Source organism: Nycticebus coucang, chromosome 11 (genome assembly GCF_027406575.1).
Source record: "Nycticebus coucang isolate mNycCou1 chromosome 11, mNycCou1.pri, whole genome shotgun sequence".
Classification (NCBI taxonomy): Eukaryota; Metazoa; Chordata; class Mammalia; order Primates; family Lorisidae; genus Nycticebus; species Nycticebus coucang.
In genome coordinates, this window is record NC_069790.1 from 25,575,798 (window position 1) to 25,603,650 (window position 27,853).

Consider the following 27,853-nt stretch of genomic DNA (forward strand, 5'->3'; position numbering starts at 1 on the left):
TGTATTAACCTGGATGGAGGTGTAACACATTATTCTTAGTGAAGCATCACGGGAATGGAGAAGTATGAATCCTATGTATTCAACTTTGATATGAGGACAATTAATGACATGGTGGGGCATGGCAGAAAGGGAGAGCAGACAGAGAAAGAGGGAGGGGGTGAGGGAAAGGAAAAGAAAAGAAAAGAAAATAGTGTCTAATTCTCACATAAATTGGATTTAATTTTGACCAAAGTTCATTACTTAAACATTAATTTTTAATTCAACTTATTAATATGTTGTTTAGGATATTGCATCCTCATTTGTAAGTGAAATATGTTTGTAATTTCCCTTTATAATAATATATTTTTTCTAATTTTAATATCAGGTGTGTCCACATGAAGTAGAATGATTTTGAAGTATTTCTTCTTTTTCTATTGTCTATAAGATTTGGCATGATCTGTTTTTTGAAATTATCTTTTATTTTTACTTAGAAATATTAGTTGTCTATTTTTTGAGACTTTGGGAAAAAATAATAAGAAGTTAACTGTTGACTCCATAGTGAAATTCAGAATCCAAGCATTCTATAATAGACATACTCTTATTTGACGATGTATGTTACTTTTTTTGCATTATAATTATTATTGCTCAATAAAAAAAATAAAAAAAAAGAAATTTAAAGATGCAGTGGCTATAATTTGCCAAATGAAGAAAACTATAAATCCACAGATTCAAGATGCACAATTAAAGCCCAAGCACAGGAAATATAAAAAAATTACACCAAAGCATATTATGATCAAATTGCTCCAAACCAGTGGTGACTAGAATAAAAAAATAACTTTATCACTAAAATAGCAAAGATATATAGACAGGTAATTAGTCAATAAGAGATAAAATAAAATCATAAAAATAATCCAAAAGAAGGTATAAAAGAGGAAGAAGGGAACAAAGAGCAGATGAGATAAATAAAAACAAATAGGAAGATCATACACCTGAAACTAAGATATTAGTTATCACATTAAATATAAATGGCTTAAAAACTGCAATTAAAAACTTCAGCAATTGTGAGATTTTAAGACTCAAGTATGTTCTGCCTTTATATAAAAGGACACAAATAGCACAAAAGTAAAAGGGGGAGATAAATGAATATACCATCTTTCTAATCAAAAGAAAGTTTGGTTGACTATATCAAAATCTGACCAAGTAGCTATCAGAGCAAAGATAGGAATGAAGAAATTTCAGGAATAAGGAAGTTCATTTCATAATGGTAGTTGTCCATTTATTAAAAGAATATAATAATTCTTTATACCAAAATACGTGAAGTGAACTGAAGAAACATTTTTTTAATCCACCAATTATTTAGAGGCATTAATATCTCCTTTGCAGTAATCAATAGAACAAGAGGTATAAAATCCTCAAGGAAAAGACGATTTGTACAACACTATCAATCAACTTGACATAATTGGCATTCCTAGAACAATCAACCATAGGAGAATGCGCATCCTTTTAAGTGCACACAGAGCATATATGAAGATAGACTATATTCTGCAACAAAAAAGCCCCAATAAATTCAAAAGAATTCAAGTTAAATAAAGAATATTCATAGAACACTGTGGAATTCAATTAAAAGGATGTTTTTATTATTTTAATATTCTTTTAACATCTTTAAAATTTATAATGATACGTTCATTTCTTAATATTTGTCATTTTTTTTTCTTATTTTTTTTTTCTGCCCACAGTGGCCAGAAGTTAATAGATTTTAGTAATCATCATCATTGATATTTTCTATTAGTTTTCTGTTTTCTATTTCATTGATATCTGCTTTTATTATTTCCGTTCTGCTTGCTATTGGGTTCAGTGTGTCTTATTTTTCTAGGTTCTTAAGGTGAAAGGTAAACATATGGGCTTGAGGTTTTTTTTTCTTTCTTAATATAGGTATTTAATGCTATAAGTTTCCCCAACTACTAATTTAATGTCACAACAAAAGTTCTGATATGTTGCATTTATATTCATATTCATTTCAAAGTTCTTTCTAATTTCCACTTTTCTTTCTACATTGGTGTAAGGCCTATTTAGAAATGTAACATTTAATTTCCAAATATTTGGGGATTTTCCAGAGATAGTTGAAATGTTCGTTCTCCAGTTTGATCTATAGAGTCAATGCATTCCGAATTAAAATTCTAGATGCTTTTCTGGTAGAAATTGACAAGTAGATCCTAAAATTTATATGGAAATGAAAAGTATCCAGAGTAGACAAAGCAAGTTTGAAAAATAAGGAAAAAGAGGACTACACATTAGGCCTGATTACAAAACTTATTATAAAGCTACCATAATCAAGGCAGCATGATATTAGCATCAACAGAGACAAAAATAGGTCAATGGAATAGAATAAGGAGTCTGAAAATAGATCTACATTTGTATGAACAACTCATTTTTGATAAAAGACAAAATAAACTTCTAGCTATGAAAATATAGTTTGGCTTAAGGAAATATTTCCTAGGTATGACATCAAAAGAAATTCCATGTGAAAATGATAGTCATCAACAAATGGTGATGGAGCAATTGAATATACCATATGCAAAGTAAGAATTTCTAGCCTTACCTCATATCATATACAAATATCTCAAAATGGATTATAAACATAAATGTAAAATATTATTCAGCTTTAAAAAAATATGGAGACTTTACCTCTTTTATGTTTACATGGATGGAGCTGGAACATACTCTTCTTAGTAAAGTATCTCAAGAATGGAAGAAAAAGTATCCACTATTCAGTACTATTATGAAACCAATTTATAATCACCCACACTTTCATATGTAAGATAAAACACAACCATAGCCCAGGATGAAGGAGGGAAGAGGAGCGGGAAGAGTGGGGAGAGGGTGGATGGAGAGAGGGTAAATGATGGAACCACATCTATGGTGCATATTGCAAGGGTACATTTCAAATCTATTAAGTGTAGAGTATAAATGTCTTAACACAATAATTAAGTGAGGTGAAGGCTATGTTAACCAGTTTGATGTAAGCATTCCAAAATGTATATAAAATCAGCACATTGGACCCCATAATGCTTCAATGTGTACAGTTATGATTTAATTTTTTTAAAAAATAAACTTCTAGCTATGAAAATATAGCTTGGCTTAAGGAAATATTTCCTAGGTATGACATCAAAAGTATGAATCATAAAAAGAGTTGATAAATTATACTTTATCAAAATTAAAAACCTTATTCTTCAAGTGCCCCTATTAGGAGACTAAAAGGCCAATTTACAGATTGGGAATATTTGCAAAGCAAATATCTGTTAAAGGATTTATATCTCAATTATGTAAAGAATTCTCAATATTAAGTAATCAGAAAACAATCCAATTAAAAACATGCAATAAATTTGGACAAAAATTTCACAAAAAACAGAACTAGCAAATAAGCAAGGGACATATATCAATAGCAAATAAGTGCATTAAAAGATCCTTGACAGATCTTTGATATCATTAGGGAAATGAAAATTAAAAACCAGATTTAAAACCACATTGAGTTAAAACAAATAAAATTATTATGTGGATATAATATTATAGGTATAACACCATCTTCTCCCCTTGTGTGTTATACCTGTGTATTATATCCACTCCACATAGTAATTTCTTATGTCTGCATTCACAGAACTGTGAAGCTGACCCAGAACGGTGTCACGGCTGTCATGACAGAACTGTTAGCTCATTTCCTCTTTGAGTAAATGTTATTTCTTAGGGCCGCAATTCCTAAGCATTTCTTAAGATGCTCATGTTCTCCCCTTTAGACTCTCAATACAGAAAAACTGGAGGAGGCAGTGGAATCAATATTCTTGTTAGTTTGCATGGAGCAACTAGTTCTGACCAAAGGTTTGTTGTGTACATTAGAGGAATTTGCCTATGACATGAGTCTTCACAAGGCTGATGTTTCATGGTCTTGACTTGCTACAAGGCTCTCCAGGGTAACCTGAAGAAATGAATGCTTTTTTCTTGTTTTCTTTACAGATGATTCCCAGCAAATTAGTTTGGTATGGAATATGTAAATAAATTTGAAACAGACAACTGAGTTTGTTAGGTATCTTTTGTACTATTATAATAGATTTACCAAGTTATTAATAAAAATGGTAGAAGTATATATCTGAACATTTGAATTGTACTTAAGATTTATAATGTTCATTGATATTTTGAAAAAAATTGTGTTAGTTACCTAAAGGATAGGGCATTATCACCTGCTCTGCAGTGAATCTGGTGGGTAAAGAGAGATGAGGCCTAAGAGGAGGGGAGACCAGACAGAGAAGGAGGGAAGGGGTGAGGGAAAGGAAAAGAAGAAAAAAAAATAAGAAAAGAAAATAGTGACTAACTCTCACATAAATTGGATTTAATTTTGACCAAAGTACATTACTAAACATTAGTTTTTTTTTGTTTGTTTGTTTGTTTTTTTATTGTTGGGGATTCATTGAGGGTACAATAAGCCAGGTTACACTGATTGCAATTGTTAGGTAAAGTCCCTCTTGCAATCATGTCTTTAATTCAACATGTTAATATGTTGTTTAGGATATTGCATCCTCATTTATAAGTGACATGTGTTTATAATTTCCCCTTTATAATAATATATTTTCTCCAATTTTAATATCAGATGTACCCAGATCAAGTAGAATGATTTTGAAGTATTTCTTCTTTTTCTATTGTTTATAAGATTTGGCATGATCTGTTTTTTGAAATTATCTTTTACTTTTATTTATAAATATTAGTTGTCTATTTTTTGAGACTTAAAAAAACAAACAAACAAGAAGTTAACTGATGACTCCATACTGAATCTCAGAGTCAAAGCATTCTATAATACATATACTCTTATTTGACAATGTGAATGTTACTTTCTTTGCATTATTATTATTATTATTGTTTAATATTTCGATGTAGCAATTGATTCCTTTTCTGAATGTATTTATGTTCGTTTGTTCTTTACGAGGTTTTTGTTTCTAGTCCTTATTTTAAACATTGTTATTGTTATTAAAATTTAAGCCTTTTTAATTTTGTGAAGGCAAAAAAATGGAAACCTAATAAACACATGTAGTAAAAATTAAAAAAAAAAAAGAGAGAGAGAGAGAGAGCTGAGGCCTTTAGAAATATAGAGGTGTGCCCTGCTCTGCAAATCCAAGGAGGAAACACTTAAACAGCTGGCTCTGTTGAGTGAGGCACATGTGGGCCTTTGCCATGGAGATCATTTTTGTCTTAGGTTCATGGGCAGAGTTTGAGAGACAATGAATGTGCTGGTACATTACCATCATTCAGGAGGTATGCATTGAGGTTCACTGAGGCTGTTGTCAATTTTCATATCTGCAAAAATATCTGTGTTCGAGTATTCTCATCCCAGGGAATCATATTGATCTATTCTTGCTTCCAAAAATCTTTTCAGTACAACTTAGGACAATAGTTTTGGGCTTTCTTTATACATGTACACCAGAATAAATAACTGCCTTATGTTTAGATCCCTCAAAACCTTTCTCATAGTTGATGCTTCTTTTTATTACCTTGCTCTTCCAATTTCTGCTACTTCTTTCCACAGGGCTTTGGTTATCTCTTGTAGTTGATGCTGGCCAATTCATTGGTCTATAGGGAGCCATAACAATACTTGAACATGCTTACTCATCTTCAGCATGCTCATAGTTGAATTAGACACCCTAGATGTGGAAGACTATACAGAGCATTCTGCATTCATTTAATGTTTTTCTAAGTTTTACTAAGATAAAACTTCTTAGTAAACATAAAATAAATATTTTCCTCTAGAAAAATTATATTTTGTCATATTCTATGAAAAACACAGATAACATTTGTCAAAAGAAACCCTATTAACTTGATAAAAATTAAAAAAAAATAACAGCTGTCTTTGAAAAATATTTATATGCCAAAGCTAGGACCTAGGACTATTTAATTGTATATGCCATTTCTTATCTAGAGACCCACACGCTAGAAAAGCTGTTAAAAATGCAGTGTCAAGAAAGTGTTCAAGCTTCCACTTCTGTGCTTATTTTTAGCACTCCCCACTGAAGGGCTCCCTGATCTCCAAATGATGACATTTTCATTTCATAAGTATTAGTCCTATACGTTATAAGTTATTTTTATTCTATGGTTTGCAGTGACAGTGAAAACATGAGAAGACGCTTATTTTTCTTTCATTCATTCTGAATCTTTTGTTGCTTTTCCTGAGCTAATAAAATTGAGGAAAATATGAAAAACAGTGAGAATGTTTCAGATCTAAAATCCAAGCCCCACTTATTTGTTCCAAAGGGCTTTCGTTATAGTCCCTGGCTGGTTCTTGGCTTCGCAGATTGAAAGACTGATCCTAAACAAAACTCTTTTGTGCAGACAGGGGTGGTTAACTCTACCGTCACCTGCCCCTCTGTGAATCAGGGATGTTGAGATACCACCTGAAGAGCTCTAAGTTGCTGATACCTGACTTTGAGTTCCCTGCTACGAGTGGGCCAAACCCTGGGGATACTTGCAGAATTTTAATTCTTTCCTTAGATGTTAATCCTCAGTTCCACATACTTTGTAGTCTTACTGATGCTTGCTCAAGTTCAGTTTGAATACTGAAAACAAGTACACACAATCAAAACACGACAAAATCAACATAGCACATGAAGTGAGAAGAGGACGTGGCCTGATTTACAAGTCACGTCAAAGCTCCCTGGGGAACAAGTGCCCCTTCTCTTGGAGACAGTCCCAAAAAAAGCCACTCATAATCAGGCGCCTTCATAGGGAATATAAATATTTTGACATATCATACTTTGCTGTTGAATAAAACATAAAACTGATATATTTATAATTTTAATTTATATTTTGTGCTCTGAAAGTCAAAATTAGGAAAGAGGTGGAAGGAAATTGCCTACTTGTCACACTTTATCTTTCCCATCCACCTCATGCTTTTTCAATTTACTCATTTTCAATTAAATATATTAAAATATATTTACTGGGCATATACTATGTGCCAGGCATTATCATACTGGCAAGAAGTGTTAAAAAAAAAAATTAAGAGATATTTTCTGTACTCTCAAGAAGTCTGCAGTCTGTGTTGGAGCATCACCCTGCAGATATCTGTGGTACTAGGCCTCATAGGGTGAATGCCCCGAGAGAGTCAGACAGAGAAGCTCCTTTAAGAGAGCCTGTGTTTGGAAGGCCAGGGATGATCTCTCGGTCACAGACCCAGCTACAGAACATGTGTTTCTGTTCTTTTACTGCTGTTTGTTCAAACGACAATGAACACAGCCATAGCTTAAACATGCAGCTTGCTTTATTTACTCCTTCACCTCAACCCTTAACCCAAAAGAGGAAGGATGGAGATGTGTAGCCAGAGGGAATGCTCCACCATCTGATCTGTGAGGATCCTTTCAGTGGCCTTTGGATTCCATTTAGACCCTGATGGACTTTTTCCATCTCTGGAACCCAGAAGTCCATGACAATGGGACACTGCTAGCCAGGCTTTCCTGAAACAGGACGTGCATCACTCTCCTTGTTGACTGTCTGGAGCTCACTGGGTTTAATAGTTGTCCTTGTCAGCTATCCCCAGTTATCTGTCCCTAGCTTCCTTATGGTGGTTTATTCTACAAAGTGGGTATGTTATTAAAAAAATCAAACTCAACCTAACAAAATTGGACTTTTTTTTATGTTAAGAAGGTGGTTAATACTGTGATGACCTTCTGATAATGACAGGGAGGAGTCCTGTATTGCAGCTCCCAGGTGGAACAACTTGTGCATAGACTATCAGCAACAGTGGAAAGCTTCTAATCCTTGATTTCACTTTTTGTTTCCCACCCCTCTTTCACTGGCACATTTATCAATGCTAGTATCAGAGTAAAGTGATTGGTCAGAGCCTTTCTCTCCTCTGTTGTTTCTCCCAAATGGATGAAGGTACTGTCGGATGGAAGGTAAACATAACAAATACTCAAGAACGGAATAAAGAAAAGGGAAAAACAGGGCCTGAATTAATGGCTTCTGATATTAAGGAGGTATTAGTATTTGCCCAATACTAATAATTCCTTAATGCCAGGTAAAAGGCAGTCCCCAAGTTACAAACATCCAACTTACATACAGCTCACACTTATGAATGGAAGCTATTACAATAAGTCCCCAAGTTACAAACATCTGACTGACATAGGATTCACATGTAGGAATGGAGGCTATGACAGGTAATAGGTAAATGTACCTGCTCCAATTCACACACAAATTCAACATAAAAACAAACCTACAGAACCTCTCTCATTCATAACCCCAGGACTACAATACATCAGAAGAGGCTCTCCTATCTCCTGGCTAGCTTTAGCTAAATCTTTCTTAGGAGAGTATTGTAGTCACCTAATGGGAGTTCAATAGGAAACTTTCCTTGTCCCTTGTCCTGTGAAGAAGGCTTCTAATATCTGATGTGTGGATGATGGTGTCACCCTTCTTAACATCAAAAGCACTGTCCTTCTAGTCCTTTGGAGCTCTGCATAGGAGGGAACACTTTCTAACTACCAGGTGTGATCACTTGCAGAGCACCCAGTGCCAATGAGAAGCAGTAATACAATGGGATTCTTGTAATTTTAAATTCTGTCCAAGACCATTGAGGTTACCTGAGGCAGGGCCTGCCAGGTGAGAGGAATCCAACATTGTCTGTTTCCATTAATTTAGTCCTGTTTCCCTCCATGTCTTATCTCTCCACCTCCTTTCTCTGGGTCCAGTGGACAATTCAGGTGATTCAGCCATCATCTGCACAGTGATTTTGGCGCCAGCACACATCTTGGTTTAAATGCCTTTGGGAAGCTTCTGAGAGAGAGGAACATTGCTTTTGATGTGAAAACGGTGGGGACCAGATGAATCTGATTTCTTCCAATCCCAGTAACCCTTGAGGCAAATTGACCAGATCTGGAGGCAGATCTCTCATCTTGATTTCAAAACAAGGTGGCTTAACATCTATATTGCATGAACCAAATGTTTGATAATCTAGTTTAAAGTAACCATTAAGGTTTCAAATGCTCAGTGTTTAAAGTTCTGCACTGAGGTTTTCCCTCATGTATAGAATGAATCATGTTGCAACAGAGATCACGATGACCAATATTGAAACGTTTTATTGGTCCCTCCCCCATCTATTTTTATCCCCCAGACTTTCTTCTCCTCAGACCTGGAGGGTGGAGAGGGGGAAAGGCAGCATTGACACTTTTCTTTTTCTTTTTCTTTTTTTCAGATTCAGAAGAGTAAAAAAGACCTCATATACAATAAAAGAGGCTGCCAATGTCTTGCATCATTTTAGCTGAGCTTCTTCATTGTCCTTCTTCTCCTTCTTCCACAAAGACCCATATCTGGAGAAGGTGTACAACTTTCGAAAACAAGCCCCCCCACACTTGGCCTTCTCTCATTCCATCTCCTCCCAGGGGATGACACTTTGGGGGTTGGTTTGCGGTATTAGAACTCGGAGGGATTTTCCCCTGAGTCAACAAAACAACCTGGGATTTTTGCACAAATAGAAACAAAACGTGAAGGGATTTCCTCAAAATCCTTTGCTAATGATGTGATTTTCAAGGCACCTGTCTGGCCTGATGAGAATGGACATCCTGGATGTGCTGGGAGAGGCCTGGAAAAGCCATAGACACAGCAATTGCCATTTTATTACTGTCAATGCCATTACTTTAAATGCCATTATTTTTGCACTGGCTGCAGACGGTGGATACAGCCAGGATGGCCTTCATGACAGCTGAGATGATGCTTCCAATCCCTGCTTCCTATCCCGATTTGGGAACATTTGTTTTCTCCAGTTTCTATTCAGACTTAAATATTGTTCTTATGCTCCCCCCTCTTTGTATAATATGAAATTGTTTGTATTTTTTAAAGAAGAACTCTTTATTTGATGCTTAATTTATTGTATCTGTGCATTCATCAATAGAAACCTGATTGTTTCAACTGACGACCATACTGTTTAGGTGGGAACACCATTGTTTTTGCCAGGTAGCATTCATCACTAAGTGGTCACTGAAATTTTTGCCACTGGCTGGTCCTCTCCTTTTGAATATCTGTGGTTTAACTTCGTCACTCCTGTTATTATGCAGTAAAGTGTTAAGAGGAATTAGTATTGAGAAAATATTTGAGTTAATTCTTTGAATTTTAGTAAGTCTTTAAAAATATCAGGTAGGAGCTGATTAATAGCACTAATCCAAAATAAGAATAGTAGATGTAGCACGGAAAGAGAGCAATGATACTGCCCCCAAAACCAAATGAAAACTGGGATCCAATGGGGTCCAAGTTAAGTGTGATTTTATGTGTCTAACTGGTATGATTTGGATAAATGTGATTCTTAAAATGTGGTTGTGAGTCACAAATGAATCTCTGTGTCCTTCCCAAAAGTAAATTGGATGAATATGCTGGTGATAAAGTGGGATTAGCAACAGGAAGAAAGAGAGGTCAGCAATCAGCTTAAGTGTATTCATCATCACAGATTTGATTTCTACATTAAAAAGCACAATAGATATTTTAGAATCCTTTCAATTCTAAGGCAAAAGTGGTATTTCTTTGGACAGGAAAAAGAGAGCCTGTATGTGGTCTACAAGGCCCCTTGCCTCACTGAAATGTTCCCCAAGAGAAAGATGTGAAGAGCTTGGTTGTGCAGAATGCAAGCATACTTGAGCAGGTTCCTTCTGTCAGCTCTACCTTTTGCCTCAAGATCGCACTTATGTTTTTCTGTTTCCTCTTTGCTTTCCTAGCAGTGATCACAGTTAATAATGTGGTCACAAATTCAAATGATTTCAGTGGTGCAGCAGATCAAGTAAATGAAAAAAGCCATGTCACATCACAGTTATTGGGATAAATGGCAGTTCTTAGTGGGCCTCGGCAGCAGGGAGATGGCAAGAACAGGAGGGCTGTGAACAGATGGCGATGGGGGGAGTCCTGTCAACACGGGAGGATGGTGTTCAGCTACTGGATTTGTGCTATGTAGGGATGGGGTCTTAGATACCTAGGGTTTTATACAAACCCCTCTAATTCTTTACATATTGGCAACCAATTCAGAATCTTATATTGTGCTGGTCGAACAAAGCATAATGATGAGCTGCTTTCTGTCACTGGGACATCAGTTCACAAAGTGTATTCTCAGAGGTGATCTGATTTTGTATAGGTATTAAATGTAATCGAGTGTATATTAATTCTTGACCTTAGTTAGAACCTGGACCTTTTACCCCATTTCTATCTGTATTTTTTGCATGTGGAGATTTTTGGCTAGTCAAATATAACAGAAAGTTTACAGCTTCTGTTTTATATTCTGCATAAGCAGAACCAAACAATATCTAAAAAAAAAAGCAGGCATATAGCCATCTGTCTTCAACAAAGACAGAAATGTTTTTCATTTGCTTTAAGTAATTAATCAGCCCAAAAATAATAGGAAGAGAATTTCATTCAGTATAAAACTTCACCTAGAAAGCTGAAGTTTTCACCTTACAAAAGCTCCATGTAATGCACTCTTAGTTTTAAATCCTTAAAAAGTGTTTTGAATGGACATTGAGTAAAAATGCAAAGTTATCTACTTGAAGAATATAAAATAATATATTATTATGCTGTGAATTGATATTAGAGATAATAAAACATTGAAATAATCATTCCAAGTAGGTATTGGCTGGAAGGGCAATATTTCCAAAGCTCTAGCTAGAAATAAGTTCTATGGTCTTTTAATCTTGTAACAACTTTCTGTAATAATGTGTAATAACATGGGATAAACATTGTTCCATGGCACAGATGATGGCATCTCACACTGGTTTACACACTTTGTATAAGGGTTTACACACCTGAAGTAAGAACTGACCAGTACATATAGACAGTAGTAGAGACGTTCCCACCACTGACAAATCGTAGACATCCCTGGGTGGAAAGTGACAAATGGAGTCATCCAGTTTGGGTTGATGTGGTACATTTCAGTGGTATCATGACCCATCCTTACAAAGGTCTTTGTTCCACATTTTTATTCATGCCAATCTTTCTTAGGTTATGAGCCCTAATATAATAGTTTATGGCATCAGGCAAGAGACTCAGTTCTAACCTATTAAATTCAAATTGGCTTTCTTCTACTGTTCATTTCATTCTTGGAGCTTTTAAAAACTATTGAAAACATCTGACAGAATGCCATCATAGATCTGATGTACTCAAACAGTAAGAGAATATCCTAGTACATGTTTTCAACTCATGTACATAATTTCAGACATTATTTTATATTTCCCACCTGGATCCATGCCTTTATAAATATAAAAGTGAATAGTAAAATGCAACATTATCCTGGGATATGAGATAGAGAAGAGTCAAAAAGATGGAGACCAATTTTATTATCCATATTTTGGGAATAAGGATATTGGTTTTCTATTGTCATTTCTCTTACTGTTTCGATAGATAGATAGATAGATAGATAGATAGATAGATAGATAGATAGATAGAAAGGATATGTAATGTATTTTCCTCTATTCTTTTCTTGTGTATGAGCAGAGATTTAGATGACAGAAATTACTTTGTAATGGTCCCTATGGAACATGGGGTTAACAACAGGAATTAAAGCACAAAATGTTTTTCTCATAATGAGAAATAGTGAGGATATTGAAATTGGAAGCCTGCAGATATAGTATTCTATCCCACATAAAAGTAATTTAGGGAATTCAAGCAACATGTTTTCCCCAATTGGAAACTTTGTTGTCCTGATTCTGAGATGCCCACATACCCCACAGGAGTTGCAGTCCTGACCCCACCGCAAGTCCTAGAGTGCAGTCAGTGGTCAGGAAGCACGTGCAGAATTGTCAGACTGCGTTCTACTACCCTCTTATGAATGCAAACAAAATTGAAATTTCTCTGAAAATTTATTCAACACATTGCTAAAGGCTTCTCTTCTAAGTATATGCTGACATATCCCAGTCACACAAGTAGCTTATCATAAGAGATGGAAAATTGTAGGTAATGTGAAGGGAATTGTCAGAACCAAGAAAAAAAATCTCTCCTTGGTATTTTGATTTAAGAGAAAAACCGAAAACCCAAAACAATAAAACAGGATTTATCTGAGAATGCTTTTCTAGAAGGAATGATGATACAGATTTATATGCAACACCAGTAGATTTGTTTAGAATATAAGTTGAAACTTATATAACCCAAAATGGACTCTCTTAGAGCAAAAAGGAGATTACGTATGTGCAATAGGAGGAATCATTGCATCGTTCTGCTCCACCAATAATATGGTTGGGGTAGCACTACACTGTGGCAAAATAGCACACTACAGACCATAATGTTGCAATGATGGTGTTATATTGGATCTTATTCATGAATAAATAGAAAGTGACACTCGTAATTTATCAACCGTGATCTATGATGATTAAAGGCCTCATTATCACTAAACAAATGAACTTAATAAAAAAATCATAATGAGCAGTGACAATATTCCTATGAAATATCCCTCTGGAAATCAAGAAACATATTACCTGCCAAGGCCAGATTTCAATTCTTAAGGTTTTCTCTCTTCAAAGGCACCGATGGACACAGAGGTGATACTAGAATTAGAATGGTGCCAGTCATCTTATCTACATTAGACAGAGTTTACCTGATATATGAACATGCGTTCAGGGAGGTTAGAAAAATGGGAAGTAGGCCTCTGCGGGTTCTCAATGAGCATTTGTAAAAGACTGGGGCTCGTCCAGGAAAGTCTGTAATAAGCAAGAATTACTTCATTGAAAGAATTTATTGTTTTTACCTGAAACAAGGGGTGGGGGGAGTTAGGCAATAGGAAGCCTGAACTGAAGGATGCACAGAGGGTAAACTTAAACATTATGAATTCCCAACTGTTTTCCCTCACTCATTTTTCTTGAAAATGTTGAAAGTAATAGCTGAGATGAATTCACATTTACTCTGGTCTCTATTTGCAAGCAGAAGTAAATTGACATGTGCTTCACTTAGTGCACTTGGACACAGCCTAAGTTGCCATCTTCTGAGCCAGGAGAAGCAGGGAGTGGAGAGTGGGCCCTGTCAGCTCATTGAGGGCACAACCATTCAGTCCCCACTGGGGAGAACTCACCAGCCTGGGGGTAAATGCTGGCTGTCCCAGGCCAAATTCTGTGCCAATTAGAGACCCATCCTCTCAGCTTTGGTCAGCTTCAGCCATGATGCAGGAACCTCACCTGTGTCTTCTTCACGGGTGCTGATTTCTAAACCTGCAGAGGCATTTCTCAGTCAGATTATGATTTAAGGTGTCTTATTTGAAATAAAGCCCATTAAAGCCCAACAGCTATGGGATAGATTTTAGATTTCCCTGGAGGCAGATCCTCATATATATAATCTTTGCTTGTCTGTTGCAGTCTATCTTGGGTATGGATGTGTATACTACTTTCCTTGTCTTTGAGTGGGTACATGTGGGGTGATACAGAAACATAGTCACATATCTGTATACATAGATTTATAGTAAAAACCTACAGCCCTGGGTACTATCTAGTAACTGATTCTAGATTCTAAAACCTACAACCCCTGGTACTATTCTAATAACTATATACATATTCCTTTTTTCTTGCTTTGATGATATTTTTATACAATTTTATACACTATAAATTTTTTTTTTTAAATATTCACTATTTTCATTTGTAGAGCTTGGTTAGGCCTTTATCAACTCTTGTGCCCACTGTACAACCAGATTCTCCCCGGTCTAATGTAAGCATTCTCCCTCTCTCATGTCCTTTCCTTTGCCTTTCCCTCTTCTTTTCTTCTCCTATTTTTCTACATTTCACAAATTTCTTCTTTGCCTCTATCCAGGTAACCCATTCTGCTCGCATCATTTTAAACACAAAATAATGGGAAAACCAAAAGCACATTGTTCCAGGGTAGTCCATGTGACGAAGTGTCAGAAGTCAAAGGTGGGGTTGGGGCAGATAGGGAGGAGAAAATAGATTGTGGAAAGGAATCTTGAGAAAGGAAACCTTTGGGAAGATCAATTGCCCAAGGCTTCCAGGGTAATACAATGTTGCAGTCATCTCCATTTTTGCTCTACAGAGTTTTTCTCCCTAGGTTGGCCTGCCCTGGCCATGGGTCTGTAGACTCTCTCCTACTAAGGGCTCTGGCCATGTGTGAATGGAAAACTCAGCTCATTTCCTTAGCAGCTTTAGATGTTGATGTTGCTGAGCTGGAATCATGAGAAACATTTGGATTAATATACAGAACATTTAGTAAGATTCAAAAGAATGAGGCAAGCAAAACCAAAACCCCAAACTTTAACCCAGATCATAATAGTTCTTTGGAGGCATAAGGAAGGGATTTGGGGGTATGTACTGAAAAGGCTTTTCCAAAAGGGACGATGGTAAATGGACTTGTTTTTATTTCACGGTAGTGATAATATGTACTTTGGATATGAAATATGCTCCTGGCAGATAAAATGCAGGTTGTAATCTGCATTTGGACTTCAGAGGGCAAGAGGATAGTCATCCATTCTAAGGAAGAGCATTCTGCTGCCTGTGATGCTGCTTTCTACTAAAATAACCTATTGCCGTAACACCATCTACCCAAATGCAAAATTAAATCTCATGGATGTTGTGTACAATAGAGTATACTAAACTGCTCTCAAAATCCTAAAGATGTGTTCTTTTGTGTTTATTGTAAATCTTTATGGCACAGATCAGCCTAACAGTCCTTCAATGTATTATTTTTCTCCGGCATCTAGTAATGCATAAGTACTTGTATGTTCTTCTGATGGCCAAATAAAAACAATGAGTTAACCTCTTAATTGGAACTTGAAAATGAAAAGGCTGTTTATTCTTTCTTTTGTTGATTTTCATTGTTGACTATATTCTATCCCAGACATAGGGCTGCCTAAATTCACTCAGCCCTCTGTCTCTTTTGTATTCCCTCAAATGCCACACAATATCCAGGTACCAAGTGCCTTTGTGTGTACACGGGAAGACACAGAGTATGACTCTGTCATATTTCATATAATATTTTTTGATAATAAGAGATGAGGTCAATGGTATATCAGAAGCTTGTTGGAGGCATAAGAAATATCAGCATTCATAGTATTAGGCTGGCTTCCATATGTTTAATTTTCTTCAAGGTTCGATGATATTATGGTTTTATAGCCCTGCAATGCTAGCTTTGGAATTCTAAACCTTCCTCTTTTTCCTTCTCTTGAAAGGACGATATTTGGCTATATTTTCCTCCTCTTTAGCTATGAAATCAAGGAGTCTGACTAGGGAATACAGATGCCTCTCAACTTACGACAGGGGCAACATCCTGATAAACCCAAACAATTTGAAAATAAGGTATAGGCAGCTAGGCTTGGTGGCTCACATATGTAATCCTACCACTCTGGGAGGCCGAGGCGGGTGGATCAATTAAGCTCAGGAGTTCAAAACCAGCCTGAACAAGAGCATGAACCCATCTCAACTAAAAATAGAAAAACTGAGGCAAGAAGATTGCTTAGCCCAGAAGTTTGATACTCTGTCTCAAAAAAAAAAAAAGCAAAAAAAGAAAAGAAAAGGTATAGTAGGCTAAAATTGCATTCAATGTAGCTAACCTGCTGAAGACCATAGCTTAATCTTGCCTGCCTTAAATGTGCTCAGAACACTTACACTAGCCCAGAGTTGGGCAAAATTATCTAACACAAAGCCTACTTTATAATCAAGCATTGAATATATCTTGTAATTTATTGAATGCTATACTGAAAGTGTAAAACAGAATGGTTGTATACAGTTTCTACTGAGTGCATATCCCCTCTATGTACCATCATACAGTCAAAAAATTGTAAATCAAGCCAATGTAAGGGGACCATCTGTCCTCATTTGTGGGGATACAAGCAGTTTTCATCCCGTATGGCCCCTAACCTAACTCCTTCAATCAGATTCCTGAGAACGCACCCCCTACTGGTGACGATGCATATTGCACAAATGCTGCCCCCTCATCTGGACCTCTCCTCCAGCTCTACGGAATTGCCATTCTGATAAATGGGGCTGTGATGATCCTCCAGAGTGGCAGCACTTGCCATTCATTGAAACAGACTTTTTTTTTTTTTTTTAAAGAAAAACATAACTTACTCAATTTGGAAAATATGGATAAGTATAATAAGAAACTTAAAATCAATGTAATACTCCATCCAAGAGTTAATCACTGTCAATACATTACTGTGTTTCTTATACCATGTATTTTTACACCATTAAGATCATACAGCATCATTCCCCATTATCCTTTGTTCACATAACATTGGATCATATGCATTTGCCTGTTTTTTTAAAATTCTTCAATATAATTTCAAGACCAACATAACATTTCATTCTGTGGCTCGGGCAGTTTACTTAACGACCTCCCCTCTGCTGGTGGGCAATTAAGTTATTTGTTTTTATTTTATTTTATTGCTGTTGTAAATAGCATAACAACGAAGCTCTTTGTATGTAAGGCTTTGCACATTTCTGAATATCTCCCTTGGACATATTTCTAGATGTACAATTACTGGGTCAAAGGTTGTAAACATTTGGCAGGGGGACTTCTCATTCATAGGCCCAATTCAAAGCATATTCAAATATTTTTTTTTTAAGTATTTAAATAGCATACGGGATCTTGTGTTTTTGATCTCTGTCTTTTGTGATAAAAAGATATAATCAAGATATAATCAAGTCACACAGGAGCAAGCATAGTATATTGATGGTGGAGAAAAAATACTGCTAAATGCTCTGAATATGCAGCTCTAATTTATATACTATTGGAAGACAACTCGGGGTAGTGCAAGTGGGACTGAAGCTCTCCAGACAAGCCTAAGCAGAACTTGGATTTCTCTTGATGCTTTTTCTTGGAGGCTGTGAAGGACCAAAAGGTGTCAATTTCTTCTCACGCCTCAGGAAACAGCTGGTTGACCTGTGCCACAGCCCAAATGGAACACGAAGCAGATGTTGGTAGATATCCTTGGCAATAATGATCAGAGATTTGTGGACTTCAGAAAGGCAGTCATTTGCAATAGGCTAAAACAAAGAGATTAAAAATGCCCAATATGTTGACAGAAACTTTCCTGCCTCAGTCTTTCAGCATCCACCTCTTCCTCAAGGGATCTGGTTGTATTATATTATAATAACATTGCTATTGTCAGGCCATTAATAATGATAGTGTTTGGTCTCCAGGGCTCATAAATCATCCTTTCCCCAGCAGGTAAGGGCTTGGCCAGGCTAACCCTGGCCCATTTTGCAGCAGGGAAATTTTTTGTTTGAGGTCAAGCCATAAATCACTGGGGTGTAGCACTAACTTCATGGCATCCTGAGTCTTAGGTGTACATTTACCCCGAGGTGAACAGCCTTGGTTGTCATTTCCATCACTGTCCTCTTCTCCAGACTCTTGATGAATTGGATTCATTGCCCTTTCGCTGAACCGACCAAGGACATTAATTTGAAATATCTGAAAGCTATTCGTTTGTCAAATGATACCTCCAGTTACACAAGATGTAGTGACGTTTCTGCCCCAAGCTGACTGATTGGGTAGTTTACACTTTAAACAGCCACATGCCATGGGTCAAGGACAATGTAATTCCTGACCTTCAAGTGCTTATTTCCCACAAATGACATATTAGCTATTTTATACAAACACACACACACACACGCACAGACCCCTACCTTTCTTCCTTTTAAGTATAAACTAAACAATAATAAACATTATCTTGCACTTCACAGTTTGCTAAGAACTTTCTTTCTTTTTTTCTTTTTTTTTTACTTTTTTTTTTTTATTGTTGGGGATTCATTGAGGGTACAAAGCCAGGTTACACTGATTGCAATTGTTAGGTAAAGTCCCTCTTGCAATCATGTCTTGCCCCCATAAAGTGTGACACAACCAAGGCCCCAGCCCCCTCCCTTCATCCCTCTTTCTGCTTTTCCTCCCACCCCATAACCTTAATTGTCATTAATTGTCCTCATATCAAAATTGAGTACATAGGATTCATGCTTCTCCATTCTTGTGGTGCTTTACTAAGAATAATGTCTTCCATTTCCATCCAGGTTAATACGAAGGATGTAAAGTCTCCATTTTTTTTAATAGCTGAATAGTATTCCATGGTATACATATACCACAGCTTGTAAATACATTCCTGGGTTGGTGGGCATTTAGGCTGTTTCCACATTTTGGCGATTGTAAATTGAGCTGCATAAACAGTCCAGTACAAGTGTCCTTATGATAAAAGGATTTTTTTCCTTCTGGGTAGATGCCCAGTAATGGGATTGCAGGATCAAATGGGAGGTCTAGCTTAAGTGCTTTGAGGTTTCTCCATACTTCCTTCCAGAAAGGTTTGCAGTCCCACCAGCAGTGTAAAAGTGTTCCCTTCTCTCCACATTCACGCCAGCATCTGCAGTTTTGAGATTTTGTGATGTGGGCCATTCTCACTGGGGTTAGATGGTATCTCAGGGTTGTTTTGATTTACATTTCTCTAATATATAGATGATGAACATTTTTTCATGTGTTTGTTAGCCATTCGTCTGTCATCTTTAGAGAAGGTTCTATTCATGTCTCTTGCCCATTGATATATGGCATTGTTGGCTTTTTTCATGTGAATTAATTTGAGTTCTCTATAGATCCTAGTTATCAAGCTTTTGTCTGATTGAAAATATGCAAATATCCTTTCCCATTGTGTAGGTTGTCTCTTTGTTTGGTTATGGTCTCCTTAGCTGTACAGAAGCTTTTCAGTTTAATGAAGTCCCATTTGTTTATTTTTGTTGTTGTTGGAATTGCCATGGCAGTCTTCTTCATGAAGTCTTTCCCCAGGCCAATATCTTCCAGTGTTTTTCCTATGCTTTCTTGGAGGATTTTTATTGTTTCATGCCTTAAATTTAAGTCCTTTATCCATTTTGAATCAATTTTTGTGAGTGGGGAAAGGTGTGGGTCCAGTTTCAGTCTTTTACATGTAGACATCCAGTTCTCCCAACACCATTTATTGAATAGGGAGTCTTTCCCCCAAGGTATGTTCTTGTTTGCTTTATTGAAGATGAGGTGGTTGTAAGATATTAGTTTCATTTCTTGGTTTTCAATTCGATTCCAAGTGTCTATGTCTCTGTTTTTGTGCCAGTACCATGCTGTCTTGACCCCTATGGCTTTGTAGTACAGCCTAAAATCTGGTATGCTGATGCCCCTAGCTTTATTTTTATTACTAAGAACTGCCTTAGCTATACAGGTTTTTTTCTGGTTCCATACAAAATTCAGAATCATTTTCTCCAAATCTTAAAAGTACGATGTTGGTATTTTGATAGGAATGGCATTGAATAGGTAGATTGCTTTGGGAAGTATAGACATTTTAACAATGTTGATTCTTCCCATCCATGAGCATGGTATGTTCTTCCATTTGTTAATATCCTCTGCTATTTCCTTTTTGAGGATTTCATAATTTTCTTTGTAGAGGTCCTTCACCTCCTTCGTTAGGTATATTCCTAGGTATTTCATTTTCTTTGAAACTATGGTGAAGGGAGTTGTGTCTTTAATTAGCTTCTCATCTTGTCTGTTATTGGTGTATACAAAGGCTACTGACTTGTGGACATTGATTTTATATCCTGAAACATTACTGTATTTTTTGATGACTTCTAGGAATCTTGTGGTTGAGTCTTTGGGGTTCTCTAAGTATAAGATCATGTCATCAGCAAAGAGGGAGAGTTTGACCTCCTCTGCTCCCATTTGGATTCCCTTTATTTCCTTGTCTTGCCTAATTGTATTGGCTAGAACTTCCAGCACTATGTTGAATAGTAAAGGTGACAGAGGACAACCTTGTCTGCTTCCAGTTCTAAGAGGAAAAGCTTTCAGTTGTACTCCATTCAGTAAAATATTGGCTGTGGGTTTGTCATAGATAGCTTCAATCAGTTTTAGAAATGTGCCACCTATGCCTATACTCTTCAGTGTTCTAATTAGAAAAGGATTATCAAATGCTTTTTCTGCATCTATTGAGCGGATCATATGATCTTTATTTTTGCCTCTGTTAATATGGTGGATAACGTTTATGGACTTGCGTATGTTAAACCAGCTTTGCATTCCTGGGATGAAGCCTACTTGATCATGATGAATGCCTTTTTTGATGATAAGCTGTAATCTATTAACTGGGATTTTGTTGAGAATTTTTGCATCTATATTCATGAGTGAGATTGGTCTGAAATTCTCCATTTTGTTTGGGTCTTTTCCTGGTTTTGGTATCAAGTTGATGTTTGCTTCATAGAATGTGAAGGAGAGGATTCCTTCTTCCTCAATTTTTTGGAATAATTTCTGCAGTACAGGAAGAAGCTCTTCCTTGAAGGTTTGATAGAATTCTGGTGTGAAGCCATCTGGACCAGACCATTTTTTTGGTTGGAAGATTTTTTATTGTTTCTTTGATGTCAGTGCTTGAATTTGGTCTGTTCAGGAGCTCTATTTCTTCCTGGGTAAGTCTAGGGAGAGTGTGTGATTCCAAATATTGATCTATTTCCTTCACATTGTCAAATTTCTGGGCATAAAGTTTCTGGTAGTATTCAGAGATGATCTCTTGTATCTCTGTGGGATCAGTTGTTATTTCCCCTTTATCATTTCTGATTGAGGTTACTAGAGATTTTACTTTTCTATTTCTCGTTAGTCTGGCCAATGGTTTATCTATTTTATTTATTTTTTCAAAAAAGCAACTCCTTGTTTCATTAATTTTCTGAATGATTCTTTTGTTTTCAATTTCATTGATCTCTGATTTGATTTTGGATATTTCTTTTCTTCTAGTGAGTTTAGGCTTAGATTGTTCTTGTTTTTCCAATTCCATAAGATGGCTTGTGAGTTTATTGATGCGCTCTCTGTCTGTTTTTCGAATGTAGGCATCTAAGGCGATGAATTTTGCTCTCAAAACTACTTTTGCAGTATCCCACAGATTTTGGTAGCTTGTGTCTTCATTGTTGTTATGCTCTAGGAAGTTAATGATTTCCTGTTTTATTTCTTCCTGCACCCATCTGTTATTCAACAGAAGATTGTTTAATTTCCATGCCTTTGTGTGGGGTCGAGCATTTTTGTTAGAGTTGAGTTCCACCTTTAGTACCTTATGGTCTGAGAAGATACAAGGTAAAATTTCAATTGTTTTGATTCTGTTGATACTTGTTTTGTGTCCCAGGATATGATCAATTTTGGAGAATGTTCCATGGGGTGATGAGAAGAATGTACATTCTTTATCTTTGGGATGGAGTATTCTCTATGCATCTATCAAACACAGTTGTTCTAGGGTCTCTTTTAAATCTCTTATGTCTTTGTTTAATTTCTGTTTAGAGGATCTGTCCAGCTCCGTAACAGGAGTGTTAAAGTCCCCTGTTATTATGGTATTATCAGATATCATATTGCTCAGACTGAGTAAGGTCTGTTTCAAGAATCTGGGAGCATTTAAATTGGGTACATAAATATTTAGAATTGAAACATCTTCTTGTTGTATTTTTCCCTTGACCAATATAAAGTGACCATCTTTGTCTTTTTTGACTTTAGTTGCTTTAAATCCACATGAATCTGAAAATAAGATTGCAACTCCTCTTTTCTTCTGAATGCCATTTGCCTGAAAAATTGTCTTCCAACTCTTGACTCGGAGCTTTAATTTGTCTTTTGAAGCCAGGTGTGCAGACAACAAATGGATGGCTTGTGTTTTTTAATCCAGTCAGCCAATCTATGTCTCTTCAGTGGGGAATTCAAGCCATTAACATTTATTGAGATAATTGATAAGTGTGGTAGTATTCTATTCATCTTATTTTATGGGAGTCCATTGCTTAGTTTTATCTTTTGCATCAGTGTGGAGGTTAGGTTCTGTCCTTTAATTTGTGAGTTCTTACTTTGCTGCTGATCCATTGTGGTGGTCAGTGTGCAGAACAGGTTGAAGTATTTCCTGTAGAGCTGGTCTTCTTGAGGTGAATTTCCTCAATGTTTGTATATCCCTAAATGATTTGATTTCTCCGTCAATTTTTAAGCTTAGCTTAGCAGGGTACAGAATTCTGGGCTGGAAATTGTTCTGTTTAAGTAGATTAAAGGTAGATGACCATTGTCTTCTTGCTTGGAAAGTTTCATTAGAGAAGTCTGCAGTCACTCTGATGGATTTGCCCCTGTAGGTGAACTGGCACTTACTCCTGGCAGGTTGTAGAATCTTTTCTTTTGTCTTGACTTTGGACAGGTTCATCAGATTGTGTCTTGGAGAAGCTTGGTTAGAGTTGAGGCGACCTGGGGTCTGATATCCCTCTGAAAGCAGTGTGTCAGAATCTTTGGTGATATTTGGGAAATTTTCTTGTATAATATTCTCTAGTATGGCTTCCATTCCTCTGGGGCATTCTTCTTCCCCTTCTGGGATTCCTATAACTCGTTATGTTGGAATGCCTCATAAAGTCCCATAATTCTGACAGTGAACGTTCTGCTTTCTCTCTCTTCTTTTCTGCCTCTTTTGCTATCTGAGTTATCTCAAGTACTTTGTCTTCTACCTCTGAAATTCTTTCTTCTGCATGGTCTAACCTGTTGCTGATACTTTCCATTGCATCTTTAAGTTCCCTAATTGACTGTTTCAGTTCCTTCAGCTCTGCTATATTCTTTTTATATTCTTAATATCATTCATCTCTTATTTGATTCTGTTTTTGGATTTCCTTTTGGTTATTTTCCACTTTATTAGCAGTTTCCTTCATTGTTTCCATTATTTCTTTCATTGTTTTCATCATGTGTATTCTAAATTCCCTTTCTGTCATTCCTAACATTTCTTTATAGGTGGAATCCTCTGCAGTAGCTACCTCATGGTCCCTTGACGGGGTTGTTCTGGACTGGTTCTTCATGTTGCCTGGAGTTTTCTGCTGATTCTTCCTCATGAGTGATTTCTTTTATCTCTTTCCTTGCCCTAATTTTTCTTTAACTTCCTCTTGCTCTTTAAATTCTCATGCCGGTTTTCCACTGTTTTAGTCCTCCTCTTGGTGTACAGAAATCTCTCGCTGACTCTCTGTATCCTCACAGGGGTGATGATAGGCAGACCTATCACCACCAGCCAGAGATTCCTGGAGTCCTATCTCCCCGGACTCATGGTGCCCAGATGCAACGAAGCTGTTACTCGGCCGCCATCTTGCTCTCCTCCTGATGACTTCTTGTTTCCTCTCTTCCATCTAACTGATAGCAAATAGAACTTTCACATGTGTACTCCGACTCACAGTGATGTCCTGAAACTAGTGTTTTATAAATTTTATAGATGAAGGCAATGAAACTCCATAATGGCAGCACTGTGGTAGTCACTTGTTCATTTGTTTTTATTTTAACTACCTCATTTATAACATATTTAAGAATTCTAATATCATGTAAATTCAATTCATTGTTGGGTTTTTAATACTAAGAAAGCAGACTAAAATAAGGAAAATAAAGTAGAATTAGTATACAAAGGGCAAGCCAGGGTAAATGTTCTAATAATCAGGATATAGAAATCCAAGCCAAATAGGCCTCCACAGTTCCCAGCAGTGAGTCACAAACTGGATCTGAGCTTCGTGAAGCCTAAATAAAAATGGAAAGAAACCATTTGCAAGGTTCACATTCTCCACGAGATAAAGTGCACCAGTTTTCAGAAGAAAGACAGCTTGCCCCACAGCAGATAAGAAACATCTTCTCTGGGTATTCCCTGAAGGCAGCGCTTCTCACTTCCTGGCTGCAGATCAGGGAAGATCAAACTTTAAAAAATGCCTGTGCCCAGGCCCTTCCGCAGATCAACTAGACAGCATCTTGGGGTGAAGGGCCCAGATGAAGGCATAGTTTTTTTTTAAAAAGTCCCTCAGGTGATACAGATATGTAGCCAGGATTGCAAACTGGCTTACAATCAGTTTCCAAAAAATCCGAGAGCCAGTAATGTGTCAGCTTGTCCCAAGGCCCACAGAGTAGCACAGTGTAGGTTAGGTGTGAGATCTGGACCTGGATTTTTTGACTCAGCTTCTAATGTTTTTTCCCCTGGAAATGGGAGGGAGCAGAGGAGGGTAAAATGTTTTAGAAAATGAAACTTGGATGAGCTGGATATTTTCCCATGAGTGGAACTTTCAGTAATGTGACAGGTAATTTGGTAGCTTCAGAGGAGAAAATGATTTCAATGAACCAGGAGGGAGCCAGTGGAAGGCCGACTCAGAACCTCACCACCCCCAGTGGTCTGAGGTACTGCCCAGAGGTCTGGAGAAATCACAAACAGACTTATTTTACAAGTCCCTGACAGCTACCTGTTTATGATTCATGATTATGAGAGGTGAAGACCTCTCAAGCATGCAGACAAAATAGCAATTCTGGAAGGGCTTACAGTTCTGCTTCTTCTTCTTCTTCTTTTTTTTTTTTTTTTTGAGACAGTCTCACTATATTGCCCTGGGTAGTGTGCCATGGCGTTACAGCTCACAGCAAGCACAAACTCTTGGGCTTGTGATTCTATTGCCTCACCCTTCCGAGTAGCTGGGCCTACTGGTGCCTGCCACAATGCCCAGCTATTTTTTTTTTTTTTGGTTGCACTTGTCATTGTTTTTTTAGCTGGCCCAGGCTGGGTTTGAACCCGCCAGCCTGAGTGTATGTGGCTGGCACCGTAACCACTGTGCTATGGGTGCCAAGCCTACGGTTCTGCTTCTTCACTGCCCAACCCCCCAGGTCCCTATCTTACTCAGTGTCTGCAAAGAAGATACCAAGGGGATGAAAAGCTGCCTCTAGGAAAAGCCATCAAGCTTTCAGGTTCTTGAAAAATGATAGTTGATTATTAAAACAAAAACAATAACAAAAAATAATTTTCACTAAACATTTCCATGGAATAACTTGGCAATAGTGAATGTTTCTACAGGTAATGAGCTTGAAAGCTTGTAGTTGTTGAGTGCTTTGTGCAGTCTTTCAATTTTTTGTGTAGGCAACATTAAATTTGGTCTTTCAATTTCATGTGAGTATACATCAGAAGCAAAGTGCCATAGTATTTTCCACTAGTTAGACAAGAAGGAAATTTCTATCCCACAAGGTTTTCCAAACTTGCCTGAGGATAGGAATCACCCGGGGCAGTTTGTGAAATAAAGTCCCCAGGTGTCCCCTCTGGAAGTGCTGGCTCTTAGGGCTTGGTCAGGCCTGTGAATCTGGTTTTGATTTTCCTTTTGTAAAGATAATTGTCTCATGTTTTTTTTACCCATAGGTGAATAAAGGAAGTCTATACTAGAAGAAAACCTAAATAGGGTTGACCAAGAAGCAGGAAAAATTATGGGGGAAAGTTTCTCTAGGTTTGAACTTTGAAGGATCTTGGCTTAAATTTTGTCCCCTGACATGCACTCAGTAACTTTCCACAAATTACTTAAACTTCCTTTGTCTCTAAATCCTGTAAAATGGGAATAATTTTATTGTCAGAATGTTAAGATCAGAAGAGACAACAAGTCCACATTTCATCCTTCCTAGCTAATATGGTGCCAGGGCCTAGTAACTGCTTGACACATGGAGGTGACTGTAACTAAAACCAAGCAGCCATATTGTCAGTCACAGCTGTGAATTAAAAATCTAAGTCCTGGCTCAGCACCTGTAGCTCAGTGGTTAGGGTGCCAGCCATATATACAGGAGCTGGCAGGTTCAACCCCAGCCCCGGCCTGCTAAGCAACAATGACAACTACAATACAAAAAATAGCCAGGCATTGTGGCAGGTACCTGTGCTCCCACCTACTTGGGAGGCTGAGGCAAGAGAATCACTTAAGCCCAAGTTTGAGGTTGCTGTGAGCTGTAACGCCATGGCACTTTACCAAGGGCGACATAGTCAGACTGAGTCAAAAAAAAAAAAAAAGAAAAAACCTAAAATTCTGTCTCTATACTAAAATAGTTGTTCTCAGCCGAAGGCACTTTTGCCCCCAAAGGACATATGTCACTGCCTGGAGGACATTTTTTATCTTTACAGCTGAGAGGTGTTACCGATGGCTAATAGGGAGAGGCTTGCTTGAGTTCAGGAGTTCGAGACCAGCCTGAGAAAGAGCAAGACCCTCTTCTCTATTAAAAATAGGAAAACTAGCCAGGCCCATGACAGATGCCTGTAGCTTCAGCTACTTGGTAGGCTGAGGCAAAAGGATTCCTCAAGCCCAAGAGTTTGAGGTTGCTGTGAGCTATGATGATACCATGGCAGAGTGAAACTTTGTCTCTAAAATAAATAAATAAATAAATGAAATGAAAGGACCTCACACATCATCCAAAATGTATTTCTCCATTTCTCACCAGGTCTTCTGGGCTAGGGAAGCTTGCTGTTCCTCACTCTCCAGCCCCGGGTTTCTGCTTCCTCAATGCTGACCAGTCTGTAGTTCACCTCATTATTTTTACCCACGCCATGATGATAGAGAACATTTTCTCAATTAACACAAAGTCCACTCACATCAGGCCTTTGCATATAGCATATTTCTACTGAAAGTGCAGGAGGCTGTGGGGACTCCTAACAGAAGAACTTGACATTGGCGCATGTACATCTGCTTGAGAACTCTGCATTTCTGCCGACTCAGATTGGCAGATCCCTTGCTGCTGAGATCTGGCTTCTAGGCCTCTTTCTTCCCAATGTAGGTGGCAAAATAAATGAATGAATAAATATTTATGTTTACATGTAAAATATGTGTGCATGTATGTCTATGTGTCTCTATATATTTATGTGTAAATGTACGTATGTTTGCATACACACACATATATATACACACATATGTATACACATATAATGTAAAGTTTCCTTTGCAGAACAACTCAGCCCTTCTTTTGTTTCTTTGTTCTCCTCTCTTCTTACTTATCCCACCCTGGGGTTTGACTTTTCATTTCCTCGTGATGACCCAATAAACTGTTTACATGAAAAAGCCAAGAATCCTGTTGCCAGCAGCTGGGACACTCAGAGATCCCGCTAACCTACCATTTGTGCAGTCTCACCCACTGTTCTTTGGTTCCT

At 37.2% G+C, this 27,853-nt stretch overlaps 1 protein-coding gene across 3 annotated transcripts in view; it reads left to right on the top strand.

The window, feature by feature from the left end:
* PDE1C (phosphodiesterase 1C) overlaps window positions 1–27,853 on the top strand; it is a 374,041-nt gene that overhangs the window by 322,383 nt on the left and 23,805 nt on the right. Inside the window, exon 17 of one of the 3 annotated variants that reach the window (XM_053609331.1) lies at window positions 9,203–9,259. The exons of the other annotated variants lie outside the window; for them this stretch is intronic. Within the exon in view, the coding sequence (XP_053465306.1) occupies window positions 9,203–9,216 (14 nt within the window). The 3' untranslated portion in view covers window positions 9,217–9,259. Of the gene's footprint in view, window positions 1–9,202; window positions 9,260–27,853 lie in introns of those variants that run through there. 3 annotated transcript variants of the gene reach the window in all.